This window comes from Cannabis sativa, chromosome 1 (assembly GCF_029168945.1).
Source record: "Cannabis sativa cultivar Pink pepper isolate KNU-18-1 chromosome 1, ASM2916894v1, whole genome shotgun sequence".
Taxonomy (NCBI): Eukaryota; Viridiplantae; Streptophyta; class Magnoliopsida; order Rosales; family Cannabaceae; genus Cannabis; species Cannabis sativa.
This window is the reverse complement of record NC_083601.1, coordinates 51,189,935-51,204,888: the sequence shown is the minus strand read 5'-3', so window position 1 is coordinate 51,204,888 and position 14,954 is coordinate 51,189,935. Positions and strand designations below refer to the sequence as shown.

The following is a 14,954-nucleotide window of genomic DNA, read 5'->3' as shown; positions in this document are numbered from 1 at the left end:
AAGCTTACTTTCTTAAGGCCATCTCCAATGAGACACTAAAACACTAAATATATAGTGTAATTTTACTATTTACTCAATGGGACACTAAATTTATCCTCATAAATGACTTTATCTACAGTGTCCCACCAAATTTAGTAGAACACTGTAGACCACACTGTTTTTTTTTTAAAAAAAAATTAATAATTAAATAATACTTTAAAAAAGAAAAAGTAAATAATTATATATATTTAGTATTAAAATATTCTTATTATATTAATAAAATAATAAAGAATATAAAATTTGGTGTAATTTTTAGTGTTGTGGTTGGAATTGAAAAATAATTTAGTATTGAAATATATATTTTTTGGTGTTAATTTAACATTAAATTTGAGTTTCCTAATATGCCCTAATCATACTATTTGTGAATGTCATTCGAGCTATGTGAATGTGATGATTCTTACTTATAATTACGTATTATTAGAGATGTCAATATATGTCAATTGTAATTATACAGATATATAAATATATATTCCCATTATGCTAGTTAGCTATAACATTGTTTCTCAATACTTTATCTATAAGCTTGCTTTGTTGTAAGACTATGGTGTTTGGTGGCTAGGTTATCATCTAAAATTTGTTATTTTTTATTCAATAATTTTTTTCCCTGTTGAGATTATTTCTTTCTTGAGGTTACAATAATGTTCTAACAAAACTAGTTAATTATTTAGAATAAGATCAATAAAGAGGTGAAATATTATATATTTATTTATATATGTGTGTGAATTTGAAAAAGAAAAGGCGTCAAAAACATATGGGGCCTCATACTTGGGATACTTGAAAAGAGAACAAATTATTAAATTAAATGAGAAAGAGAGTCTAAAAGAAGAAGAATAAAGCAAATAGACAGGCCAACATGAGAGTGTGTATTGTATAGTACTACTACTAGTACTGCATCTGCATCCATATCTATATATATATATATATATATATATATATATAATTCAATAATTATAATAAATAATACACCAATATTATTATCTGCTATTTGGGACAGGTAAGCTGTCTCTTTTGTCTCTTCCCACTTGTAACCCCTTTATTTATTTATATTCCTTAATATTAAGCCTTATACTTCTCTTCATATACTTTCATTCTCTCCTTTGGATATCATAACTCATAATTATCATCATCATCATCATCTTCTTCTCTGTATCCAATTATATATAATTATTATTAATGGGCTCCAAACCAAGAAAAAAGCAATTGTGGGGAACACAATTAGTACCATTGACACCACTGATGGAAGGTCCTGACCCAGAAATGCAAGAAGAAGGGTTCAAGAAGGAGAGTTCATGGGAAGTTATTAGAGAATGGTTTCGAGCTCAAAAGGGTTATAATAATAACAACCCAAATAGCAATAGTAGTACTAGTTTCCCATCCTCCTACGCTAATAATAATAATAATAATTGTAATAATTATTATAACAATAATAATATCTTAGCCAAGAGACAAGATCTAAGGTTGTTGCTTGGCGTTTTAGGTTGTCCTCTTGCTCCAATACCCCAAGTCAATGACCCCAATATTGATCATCTCCTACATCTTAAAGGCATTCCATTTGTAAGTTTGTAACATTTTCTTTTTATATATTTATAATTTTTGTTAATAATAATAATAAATTATTTATTGATTTGGTGCAGGAGACTTCGATTGCACACTATATTATACAGCAATATTTGGCATCAACAGGTTGTTTGAAGCAACAAAAGTCATGTAACAAGAACATGTACGTAAGTGGAAGTGTGAAAATGATTTGTTGTGAAACTGAGGTTTCGACTGGTAAAAACGTAAAGAGTTTAGGGACTAGGAGTGGTGAAAATGGTTGTTTTGTTCTTTGGCAAATGATGCCTGGAATGTGGTCCTTGGAATTGGTCGTCGGTGGAAATAAGGTTGTCGCCGGTAGTGACGGCAAGACCGTTTGGAGACACACACCTTGGCTTGGTGCTCATGCTGCCAAAGGCCCCCAGCGTCCCCTTCGCCGCATCATTCAGGTACCCATCTATCTATTTATTGCTAATTATATCTTATGGTGTAGTAGTACAACATAGTTTTTAATGAGAAATGTGCGGTTTTTAGCACTTTCGTATGTTTTAATATCGCTATTAATTCGACTAATGTAATAATTTTTAAAAAATATTACCAGACAATCACAAAATAATATATTTAGAAGTGTTAAACACCACTAATGTCTAGTGTCTGGTAACAATGCTACATGGGAATAATTTTGCATGTTATTCATGGAGATACATATTATACTGAACCATTGTTAGTCAGGAGTTATTGTTTATTTGTGGGTTTTATTAGCTTTTTAATAATTAATTAATGAGAAAGAAATTAAGAAAGTGGGATATTTTAAAGAGTATTGCTATTAGGCACCAGTGGTGCCTAGCACCTTCTCAACATGTCGCGTTGCGATTAGCTAGCGATACTCTCTAAAAGTTATTATATTAAATTATGTGGGACCCGATACTTATTTGAACCAATAGCGATATTGACACATAGGAGGGTGTTAGGCACCACTGGTGCCCTTTAGCATTTCTCTATTTTAAATAATAAAAATAATTCAAAAAATGCTTTACCAAAGGATGATGATGATAGTGATATAAGAACAAATCGGAAATCATGTATCACAATCCCAATAAATGCTGACAATGATGGAGAAACTGTCTCATGCTTTACCCAACAGTACTATTGGGACTAGTCTTTCCTTCTTTTGAAAATTAATTCAAGTTGAAAGAACAGGTTTATGATTACACCTTTTCACGTCATCTTTACGTAATCATAAACATTATTATTACATTTACATGAAACATGTTCATATCGTATCCACACATTCTTTGTTTTTATTTTTTATATCTTTATTTTATTTTTCTGATTTTCAAATGACATATATTCTTAAACGTTGGGATTATAAACTCATACTGTCCCAAAGTGTGTCTACATATTATTATCTCTTCGCTTTCACTTTTTCTTTTTCTCTACTTTAGTGTGTCGGATCTGCAATCTATACTACATTATTAATCACCTCCTTTACTTATTGTCTTTCTCTTTTTCTTTCTATTCATTTTAAATTATTACAAAAAGAAAATTAAACACGTATTTGAATATATTTCCTATTTGTTTATTAGCATATCATCATCCCTAAATGAACACTACTTATGTAGATTTTGTTAGCCTTGATTTATGTTACCAAGATTTAATTTCCGAATTACTTGGAATTTATTCCTAAAATAAAACAAAAGGTTTAATATAACTACAACTACAAGATTTTTTGCAAGTTATTTCTGAATGTTCACTTTCTTCATTTAAACTCAACATTAGTTAGTCCAATTAAGTACTCATACGTACAACATTATTTTATATGATCCAATCAACTATAATAATATGTGCAGGTTCCCATCCTGTGTATAAACGAGCTAAGTTTGTGCTTAGGACCTACCTAGTCCAGAAACCTAAAAAAATTTCTTATTTTAAAATGAAAAAGTTACAAAACAAAATATTAAAATTTGAGTTAATTTTTACAAAAATACTGTCACACAATTTTTTTTTCAAAAATATTATATTTTTATAAAACAACAGTGGAACACAAAATAAAACAACTAAAAAACAACTGTAGAACAACATTAAAAACTTAACACAATACATAGTATAAAACTTATACAGTATTTTTGAAAAAAATTCTGCCATAAAATATAAAAGTAAAAAAAGTTAGAAATTTTAGTATGTAGTGTAATTATCCCTTTTAAAATTACATAATTTCTTTTTACAAATTCTTAAAAATATCATATATTTATTTTTTTTAATTTAGGATCCAAAAATAATTTTTTTACTATATAGCCCTCTAAATTGTATAATAATGTTTTTACAGGGCCTAGATCCAAAGAGCACAGCAAGCTTATTTGCTAACGCACAATGTCTTGGGGAGAAACAAATAGGGGAGAACAACTGTTTCGTTTTGAAAGTGTGTGCAGATCGTGCGGCTGTGATGGAACGAAGTGAGGGCCATGCAGAGGTTATAAGACACGCCTTGTACGGATACTTCTGTCAAAAAACTGGCCTCTTAGTCTATTTAGAAGATTCCCATCTAACTAGGGTTGAATCTCCTGATCAGAACGACGTCGTATTAGCATCAGCACCAGAAGATGTCTATTGGGAAACCACCATTGGCAGCAGCATTGCCGATTACCGGGATGTCGACGGTCTTCTCATCGCCCACCAAGGTCGATCCATCGCCACAATCTTTCGATGCAAAGAACTCTCCATGCAATACACAAGGACTAGAATGGAAGAGCTTTGGAACATTGATGACGTCGTCTTCAATGTCCCAGGACTCTCCGTCGACTCATTTCTCCCACCGGCTGATGTAGTCGATGGAGGAGCCACAACAACCTTACATTGACAATAATAAAAAAAAATTATTGATCATCATCTTCATCATCACAATACTAATTGATATGATGAGGATGATGAGATGATCATTAACTCTCGAGTTTTTTTTTGGATACGTACTTGAAAGAACTTAATAATTAGGGGTACGTATATGGTGTTTTCTAGATTTTGTTTACTAATTGGCTAGTTAGTTAAGAAAAAAAAAAACATGTATTATTAATTATTGGGTGGGATATTTTGTTAATTTGGTGTATTAGTTTAATTTGGGTTGGTTGGGTAATTAATCTTTGTTTTATTTTATTTTATTATTTTCTTTGAAACTAAGTGTTCATATGGTGGTGGGTATTTGGTTTTTAACTAGCTAATTATGGTGATGAAAATATGACAATCATATTCATATGGATGGGGATATGGAATATAATAATAAATGTTGTTTAATTAGTTTATTTGTTTAAATTTGCTTCTTCTTCATTTCTTTTAAATTTTTTTTGTTTTGTTAACATATCTATTTAGGGATATTTAGAGCAAAATTACTCAAATTGTCCCTCACAAAAAAGAAAAACATTTTGGAGCAAAACCCAGCAAACTATCATTCCGTGTCATATTTTGATTAATCTATGTAATTTTAATTATTTAATTATTATATAAATTATAATTAAAAATATTTTTAGAAATAAAAAATTAATAAATTTGATGATATATCCAAGAAATATGGATTGGTATATTGTGGTTACCCAAGTGATACTAAATGGAGGTAATGCGCAATAGGTACAACATATCCAAGATTTTTGAATCCGTGTCCAATTTTCTTAGCATGTCCATGAAATGCATTTTGATCTTATAGTGTACCTTTTGAAATATTTTAGCAGCTCTCTTGTCTGTACAGTATATGCGACTATTCTTTCTCTTTTAGTTTGGTATTCTCCCGATATTTGGTTCACCAAGAGTTAAGACTCATTGTAGACTTCAATGTTCTCGGCCCCCATTTCCTTAATTAGCTAGGCACAATCTAACTATCTTTTACAGTCTATGTCCTAAAAGTAAGTATTTAATGAATAATATATGAGAAATTTACATGGTATACTAACTTTTATCATTTTTTTTATAAAAATACTGTTAGACGGTATTTTTTACTTTATTATTGTATTTTTTTTTATAAATTTCATACTGCAGTATACTGTGTTAAGTTTTTACTGTTCTTCTACTGGTATTTTTTAGTTGTTCTACTATTATTTTGAGTTGTTCTGTTTTGTATTCTACTGGTGTTTTATAAAAACACAGCATTTTTGAAAGATTTTCGTGTGATAGTATTTTTGTAAAAATTAACCCAAATTTCAATATTTTTATAAGTTTCCATAATATATTATAAAATATATGAAATAAAAATATAAGATAAATAAATATATATTAATTATTAAAATATAATTGATAAATATCTAAAAATTTCATATTAACACAGAGAATGTATGATTTTGTAGTAAGAGAATTAAAATCATACGAATATAAAACAAATCGATATTTAAAGACAAAACCTCTTAGATTTTGGTTTGAACTCCATCTATGGTCAAAGCATTTAGGTAATTAACATATTTAGAATGTTTCAAAGTCCCTTTTACTCAAATAATGCATAAAATTATAACTTTTTATTTTTTTTGAAAAAAATGCATAAAATATAACTTTTGATACTTCACTTATTCAAAATCTAAATTTTAAGACTAAACCTAGTGAAACTTGTAAAAAAATTCAAATTTTGAATTTCTTTCAGTTATGATCATCTACATAAATAAATTCTTTCTAATATTAAGAAAAACACCACATTATATACCAATAAAATTTACAAATTAAACTAAATTTCTATAGAAAATAAGGAGTCAATATATTACCTTGTAATCTTAGTTAGATAGACTATTAAGGTTCCAAAATGCTTGTATAATATCTTTAGTAATTGGCAATCTTCATTACAGTAATTAAAAAATCCAAAAACTATATCATTTAAAAAAAATAAACTTGCCATAATCCATTACACAAGTTGATTATTACTTGATTATACATATATAGTACATATATACCAATTGGATTGACTAAATTAGTACTGATTTTTCACCACTGTATACTTTTTTTTTTTTTAATGAAAAACTCAGTTCACCACTGTATACTTAATCATAAGCATATCTGTAGAGTTGATGGAATGAATTCAGAGACATTGTTTTGTAAAAGAATTGCATATATATAGGAACAAAAACAACAAATCATTAAAAGAAGACCATAAATATAAGCATAATTATTATCACCTTTCCAACTCAAAAATTCTATGTTTGATTTCGAATGAATACCTCCTCATGATTATACATCTGAAATCTGAGATTCTGAGTAATATATATCATTGTCTACTATATATGTCAGAGCATTGGTTGTTCACCATGATTATCATCGGTTTTCATTTACTATAAGTCGTTGTGGTTCGTTGGTATTGTCATATGTCGTTTTGGTCTTACAATGTCGTTTCACTATTAAACATCTCAATTTGTTCAAAATAAATAAACAAAGAACAATATTTGACATAGTATTGTTTTGCTCCTGCTAAACTTAATATTGTTTTTTACACCCATTTTAACATTATATATTAAAAAAATTAATCTCAAATTAATAATTTTTTAAGGACATTATAGTATTTTACTATAGTTTTTCTCTTAAGAAAATTAAGAGTACTATACTGTAATTAAGAAGAATTAATTATATAATAATATTTTTAACACATATATACATAAAATTTATAAAAATAATATTTAATAAATTATGTAATAATAATATTTGACAAACCTCACAACATTTAAAATAATATTATTATTTAATATATATTTTACTAGAATATATATTTCATATTTTAATGAAATTAATTTGTTAAGTTTAATATTTTCACTAAATTTGAATGTCATTCAAATATTATTATTTTTAAATATATTACATAATGCTCTTTATATTTTACTTTATTTTTTGAAAGCACATATAACACTCTTTTTTTTTCTTTTTCTTTTTAATAATGCACATTTTTTTAACAAGATCAATGAACTCTTCTATATTCTCAAATTATTTTTGTTTTGTTATAAGTTTAAAATAAAGAGTGACTATTGTTGCATTCCATAATTATATAAAGCCACCCCATTCATTATATAATTTATTCCTAATACTTCGATTCACTCCTTCTGAAGATCAAGTTGCTGATTGCCTCACCAAATCTCTTGTTGCCTCTCATTTTCAGGAGTTACGAACCAAATTCACGGTGCTTCCCAACCCATGAGTTTGAGAGGGGATATTAAACCATAAAAGAATTAATATTCATTTCTTGTATTATTTGCGTGGTGCCATGTGTCCCTCAATGTGCTTTTTCTTTACTATAAATATCCTTGTACTGTGTACCCTTTTCTTTGAGGAATAGTAATACATTTTCATTCCATCTGACATATTTCATGTCGGTCAACACTATGAATAGTAGTGTTGACCGTGAATAGTATAATTTGTAGTAATGAATCTTATTTATTTTTGTCAATGTCTTAAAAAAAATGTAACACTTTATTATATCATAGACTAGCAAGTATAAAATTTGTGCACTGATTATCTTAGGATTGAGATTTATTTGAATGTACAATCATAATTATATTTACGATGATTGCGTCACTGATATTATGACATTACTCGTTGTGCATTAATAGATGTATAACGAATAAATAAATATGAAAATAAAAATTTAAACAATACATTTGACTAAACAAAATTAATTTCTATAGTATATAAAAAGCATGATGTTTTATAAAGGCTTAAGAACTATAACAGTAACATTCTATGTTGATTTTATAGTTTTATATTTTTGTTTTGCTAATTAATTTGTTATTATTGGCTGCATAAATCATTATTAACAATTGTTGTTCATATGTTTAGTCTTGGATTCTTGTTTAGTGCATTTGTGCACCACACATATCATAACACTATTTAGGTGATGTTTGGTTTGAATGTAATAGTAATGGTAATGGTAATAGCAGTAGAATTGATTAAGATGTTTGATTTGTTATTGAAATGAATATTGGAATAAATGATAAAATTGACAAAATTATCTCTTACTTTAATTTTTATATTTATATAAAAAAAAAAGGTATTAGAGTCATTTTAATTTTACTTTATTTAGTTTTTTGCAATGTAATCCTCATTACATAGTTTTTCTAATGTAATAAGAATTCCCTTATATAATGTAATTATGATTACAATGTAATAGATTTTTTTTAAAAAAGCAAACATTGTTAATGGATAATTTAATTCCATTACAATTCTTATTACAACAAATCAAACATTGTAATAGTTCTATATACTATGCTCCTATAAATGTTTTATCAAGAATAGATGGAGAAAGATAAATAAAGAGTAGGGACCAAAAGAAGCTTCTAGAGTTATAAACTTTATTATTAATTAAGAGATTTGCTAAGAATTCTTTTACATGTGAGTGGTAGTCTCTCTTAAATATAAAGTTTGTTATTTCAAATGAATATAAGAAAAGTAAAACACAGAATCCAAAGTTGAAGGTAGAAGTAATGAAGGAGTACTAGTCTAGTACTACAAATGATTTGGAATTGCATCGAAGGAAGTGCCTCTCTCTCCTTTGAATGCATATAGATATAATTTTATTGCTAATAATTAAATTTTTAATTAGAACATAAACCCATTTGTGATCATGTGATCATATGATATACATGATTCAATGTAATAAAAATAGTCTCAATTGCATGTAAAGTGAAAGAGAGAACAAATAAGAGCATTATTATTGAGCATGAGCGGTGTTCAACACCTCTAGACATGTCACTTTGTGATTGGTTAGCGATACTCTTTAAAAGTTATATTACATTAAATTATATGAGACCCGATACTTATAAATTGGACCAACAACAATAATAACACATAGGAAACTACTAAACACACACCACCGATACCTTTCAGCATTTCTCAACAAGTAACTATATGGATTTAATTATATATATTTTCCATGCATTGTTTGTATAGTATATCATGATTATGAGCTTTTAATGAAAGAGGAATGAGTAGATATATATTATAGATGGGGTTTAATTAGCTTTGGGGACATAAAGATAGAAGCTTCCTCGATATGTGAAGGCGTGGGAGTGCGTTGTATTCTTCCTTCTCTTTAGGCTTTATTACCTTTTCTTTCTTTCTTGCCAACTTGCAGTGACTATATATATTTTCTCTGCAACCAATAAAGGTACGTGGCACCACACCATCCTTTTTCATCCAAAAAAAACTACATTCTATTCCAAAATCAGTTACTTTAATAAAATATACATAATATATATATATAAGCAGTCTTAATATTAATTATTTGTTTACTATTCTTACAGTTGATCACTCTCTCAGTCAGTTTCAGTTATTATAATTAAAGTGGTTGGTGTACCGGCTTGTAATTTTCAAATGTAGTCTAAAAGTTCATCACTACATATACAAATATATATATATAAATATCTGAGTTTTGGAATTGTAACTTAATTGTATGATATATAACTGTTATATATTTTATATGTGGCAGTGTATTAATAATCAATATAATTAGCTATAGAGACCATAAGATAGATATATAGTAATCTTCTTGTAAAGTGATTTGCTATGTTTAATGATTGGAAGGCCCTTACTAGAATTTTCACCTTAAAAGATAAAACCAATAGTATTGTTATAAATATATTTATATATGTAAATATATATCTTTGATGAAAAGGTTAATCCTCTTCTGACACTCCAAGTATACCCAAAAGGGAAAATAAAACAAAGTAAAACTAAAACTTGAATAGCACACTTGTTGTCCTATATATATATATACTTAATTTCACACTCGAGAATATTAATATTTATACGAAAGTACTAAAGAAGGGAGAACCAAAAAAATAAAATAAAAGCCATACACAGATACTTTTGGTCGGCTTCTCCATCTCATAATAATCTAGTATATATAGACACCAAAATCTCCTACATATAATGCAACAAAACTTATATATAATATGTATACACACACAACCTCACATGTATGAAGCTATATATATAGTTTCACTTTAATAACTTCAAATAAACATGATCTGATTCACAATTCATTAACAAATATTATTTGCTTTCTTTAATTATAACCTTTAGATATGTGAATACTTTGGTGCCCTTCATATATATAATCTTTTGCTTTATTAATAATGTGGGTTGTATATAATATGTATGCATATCAATATATATATATATATATTTTAATTATCCCAATACAGGTTATTTCTTCAATATCTTACTTAAGGCCAACTAACTTATTATAAATAAAAGAGAAATGCTAAAGGGGTATCAGTAGTGGTGTCTAGCACCTTCTTATAAGTGTCCAATTAAGAATCGGGTCCCATACAATTAATATAATAACTTTTAAGAAGTATTCTTAATCAATCGAAAGATGAAGAGAGTCTAAGCACCACTAGTACCTAATAGCAATGCTCTAAATAAAAGCAGCAGTTTCAATGGCAAACTACATTGGTAAAAAATTACCTCCATATATAGGAAGACAACTCACATTGACCACTGAATAAATATAAGAGAAAGAAATACCTAGATTTCATATGGTAAATTAAACTCAAAAATATATATGCATGTTGTGCCTCACATCCTTTCTTTTTCTATCTTTTTTCTTTTTCTCCTTTTCTTTTCCACCCTTTTTTTTCTCTCTGAGCTTACTAGTATTCTTTTCGGTAGTAGATCTAAATGGTGTTCAAACTCTTGGAAAAGTACTGAACATGAGCTAAATGTATACACCAAAGTATATATATTATATATATATACCCTTATCATGACAGAACTTTTATATCTTTTTTCCTTTTTCTTTTAATTTTTTCTTCTTTTTTTTATTATTATTATTAATAAAGAAATTATTCATGTTAAGGAAAAATTGGAACATGCCTTGGGGGGGACAAATTTTCCAAATCGAGCTCTTAGGTAGGCTTCACACTTTGACAACATAAAAGTAAATAATAATAATAATAATAAATAATATCTCCACAGGAAATTGGGATTTAAAGTTTCTCTCATCATTGTTTTTATTTTTTCACTACGTACACTATTTATTTATATGAATATTTGAAACTCTCGTATAAGATAATAACAATTAGCTATATATTATTAGTTTATATTTGCATTAATAACTTTTCTTCATATAATGATGTTGCAATCATTTCCTACTCATAACAAAAAATATCAAAGGGTTATATAGAATAACGTTAATCCAATATTTAAACAATAGGTTTAAATATTTATATATATAAGATCAGAGGACCCAAAGCTTCTCATTATTAAAAAACTATAATATGTATCTATAAATATATATATATATATATATATATAAATTAAAGATCTTCAAAATATGAGTGTACTACTAATAGTGTTCCATACTCAGAGGTAACTAGATTTTTATTGTGATGGCTAAACATATATACCAATATCAATATTAGAAATAAATATTGACATTAAAATTAATAAAATGTTCATGTTTTAAACTTGAAAATGTAATAAATTTGATGGGGTTTGCCACACATGCATATATGGCATTTATCATACACTCAGAAACCCTACATTTTGTGAATATATATAATAATTATGCTAATATTAAACTTTGATATGGTCAAAACCCTAATCATTAAGACCTCATCGAGCATATGCATGCTAAATATTTATATATATATATATATATATATATAAATATATAAATGTTGATGAACTTACGTATATGTAAACCATGATAATTCATTCAAGGTTTGGTAATTAATTGAAGTGTTCGATCAATTCAACCATAAGGTGAATTTCTTCCTTGAATCATAGGACTCATCCTATCACTGAGAGGAGCTCTTCTTGGTGAAGGCCTTTCGAGTTTATTACTATTTGTTCCACCTTCAAACTTCTTCTCCGGCCCCATATGATCACCTGAGATTACTGGCTTTGTCTCATAAATATCAGACAATGAATCAATCTCGCTTCCTCCTCTCTCCGTCGACGAGTTCAGCGCCATCTGAATCTGATCTTCACCAAGACAAGACGCGGCCGTTCCCAAGTCCTGGAGACGAAGATCGTCGGACCAAATTAAAGGACTCTTTCCACTCCCGCTATAAGGACTAGTAGTAGTCCTTTTCTTTCCCAAACAAAGAGTATCATTAGGACTACTATTATTAGTGTTGTTGTTGTTGTTAGGTAAGAAACCATCCATGGATGATGATCTTTCCATGTTGTGTTGAAGATCAAGTTGGTGATGATCACCACCTCCATAGATATTTAGGTCTTGAAATGATGGAAAGCCAAGAGGAGAAGTGAAATCTTTCATGGTTGATCCCATCTCATGATTATGATTATGATGATGAGAATGGTGGTGATTAGGGTGAACACTTTGATTTACAATACTACCCTTGTAGCTTCCAGATGCCATATTTTCACCAGCTAGAGTTTGACAAGCTTTTTCCAATATGCTTTGCATGTACTTTCCTTGAGCCTCAATTCTCAATTGGAGATGTTTCTGGACCTAACCAAAAAAAAAAAATACAATACATCTCGATTTTCATTTTAGCGAAAACTGATATAAAAAAATCAAAATAAAAGGTCTATTAAATTATTACCTCCAATTGTTCATGAAGTCTTCTTTGCACCTCCATTTGCATCCTGTTATATATATATCAACCAATTTAAAAAAATAAAAATAAATAATCAATTAAAGGAAATTAATAAAATTTTTACACACGTACTCATTCATACTGCGGCTTATCATGGCAGAAGAAGATGCGGTATTTCTCTGAAGTTCAAGAGCTGAAGCTGTGTAAAAGAAAGAAGAAGATTATATTTAATATTATGAAATTAATTAGTTAATTAGTAGAGAATTAATATACAAATAAATTTTCATTGATTTTAAGAACCCTAGAAAAGAAGAGTCACCTCTCATACCATCCTTAATCGAATGATCATTGAATTCCTTGTGAGGCTGCTTTCCAAGCCTGAATTTCTATATATATATTCAGGTTGAACAATACAACACAATAAATCAATTACAAATTGGAAAAAAAACAACAGCATATAATTTAATAATTAGTGCAACTACTATATCTATAAATATATATATAAAGATAAATTATATAATTGAAACCTGAAGGTGGCTCTTGAGATGGTAAAGAGTAAGACCCTTAACACCCATAACTCTCATGATCGTCTTTGGTGTTGCCTCTGAAAATATTAATTAAAAATATTGTTATATGTAAATATAATTAATTAGTGAAAATGGAAATGAATAAGTTAATATATAAGTAATAGTAATAGTACTATCTGGTCCTCCAAGCTGAGTAACGGCATCGACGAAGCGTTCATGAAGCTCAACAGTCCAACGGAGACGAGGCTTGGGGTCTGTTGTTAGGACAAGACCAGAGTCACCTTGAACACACATAGGTCTTTCATGGCTATGAGCATGGGCATTCATAGTTGATGGCTTCTTGTGTTGTTGGAACATAATAATATTATTCTCTCTCTCTTTCTTCTCTTTGGGGAGAGAGGAATACGTACCAACAGATTCAAGAACAAATGCGATATGCAAATAGGAAAGAATAGGGTGCGTTTTTTAAGAGAGAACACCTATAGCGGTGTAATCAGCTTTAGCTCCTTTCGGGGATAGAATAATAGAATTAGGTACCAGTGGTGCCTAACACTTTCTAGATATATTGTGTTGTGATTCGCTAGCCATATGGCCCATATATCCTAAAAGCTATTATATTAAACTATATGGAAATCGATACTTAATTAGATCAATAACGATATTGACACATAAAAGGATGTTAGACAATACTGGTGCTCTTTAGCATTTCTCTATTTTTAACCTCTCCTCATTACACAATAAAGACAATTATATTTCTTTAATTTTATTTTATTTAAAAAAAAAAAGAAAATTTATAAAGAATTATACCCTATTCTAATGTGTATGCAGACCCTTCCTTTGCATAAAGATACTCTCTCTCTCTTAATATAATATATATATATACACATGTATCTATACATTATGAGAGAGAGGATCTTATAAGGTTGTATATATAAAGAGTATATATTATACGGTTAGAGTAGTGTATATATATTTTGCTATAAGGAAAAGAAGAGGACATATATCTTTATAGAAACAGTAGTTTTATTCTTCTAGCATGTGAAGCTTTTGGCATTACACAAGGATATGAGTGAGACCCTCCCTTAAGCAATGATGATGGGTAATACTTTATCTTCTTTTTTTGAACCACAAATAAATATGCATAGAAGATTATTAAAAGATAGCTGCTTAGCATTTTTTTAATCTCGTACTGTTGTTAGTATAATTAAGAGTGTTGGGTCTCATATAATTTAAAAAATATAATTTTTAAGCAATATCGCTAACTAATTATAAGACGCTACCTATATAAAAAGTGTTAGACCAGTCCAATTATAATAATACTCACATATGCATATGC

At 28.3% G+C, this 14,954-nt stretch overlaps 2 protein-coding genes across 3 annotated transcripts; one reads left to right on the top strand and one right to left on the bottom strand.

Annotated features, from left to right (window-relative positions):
* Nucleotides 1-1,061: 1,061 nt before the first annotated feature.
* LOC115716516 (uncharacterized) lies at nucleotides 1,062-4,869 on the top strand. Its single transcript, XM_061108514.1, has 3 exons — nucleotides 1,062-1,593; nucleotides 1,674-2,024; nucleotides 3,902-4,869. Exons 1-3 carry the CDS (start codon nucleotides 1,213-1,215, stop codon nucleotides 4,430-4,432), a joined length of 1,263 nt encoding a protein of 420 aa, XP_060964497.1. The 5' UTR covers nucleotides 1,062-1,212; the 3' UTR covers nucleotides 4,433-4,869.
* A 7,350-nt stretch (nucleotides 4,870-12,219) lies between these two features.
* On the bottom strand, nucleotides 12,220-14,456 carry LOC115706127 (myb family transcription factor IPN2). 2 transcript variants are annotated; one of them, XM_030633663.2, is made up of 6 exons: nucleotides 13,792-14,456; nucleotides 13,619-13,695; nucleotides 13,411-13,477; nucleotides 13,224-13,290; nucleotides 13,098-13,140; nucleotides 12,220-13,003 (listed from the first exon to the last, which is right to left on the bottom strand). In XM_030633663.2, exons 1-6 carry the CDS (start codon nucleotides 13,973-13,975, stop codon nucleotides 12,278-12,280), a joined length of 1,164 nt encoding a protein of 387 aa, XP_030489523.2. In that variant the 5' UTR covers nucleotides 13,976-14,456; the 3' UTR covers nucleotides 12,220-12,277. The 2 variants fall into 2 exon arrangements, with proteins under 2 accessions (XP_030489523.2, XP_030486693.2); XM_030630833.2 differs by having other exon boundaries at nucleotides 13,420-13,477; nucleotides 13,792-14,079.
* Between the last annotated feature and the right edge of the window lie 498 nt (nucleotides 14,457-14,954).

Bases quoted from the DNA above. Each gene is read 5' to 3' on its own strand.
- LOC115716516 (XM_061108514.1), top strand. From the start codon at position 1,213: ATGGGCTCCAAACCAAGAAAAAAGCAATTGTGGGGAACACAATTAGTA. The intron at 1,594-1,673 runs GTAAGTTTGTAA...GATTTGGTGCAG, and splicing joins ATCTTAAAGGCATTCCATTT to GAGACTTCGATTGCACACTA. The intron at 2,025-3,901 runs GTACCCATCTAT...ATGTTTTTACAG, and splicing joins CCCTTCGCCGCATCATTCAG to GGCCTAGATCCAAAGAGCAC.
- LOC115706127 (XM_030633663.2), bottom strand. From the start codon at position 13,975: ATGTTCCAACAACACAAGAAGCCATCAACTATGAATGCCCATGCTCAT. The intron at 13,291-13,410 runs GTGACTCTTCTT...TCTTTTACACAG, and splicing joins GATTAAGGATGGTATGAGAG to CTTCAGCTCTTGAACTTCAG. The intron at 13,004-13,097 runs GTAATAATTTAA...TTTTTTGGTTAG, and splicing joins GACTTCATGAACAATTGGAG to GTCCAGAAACATCTCCAATT.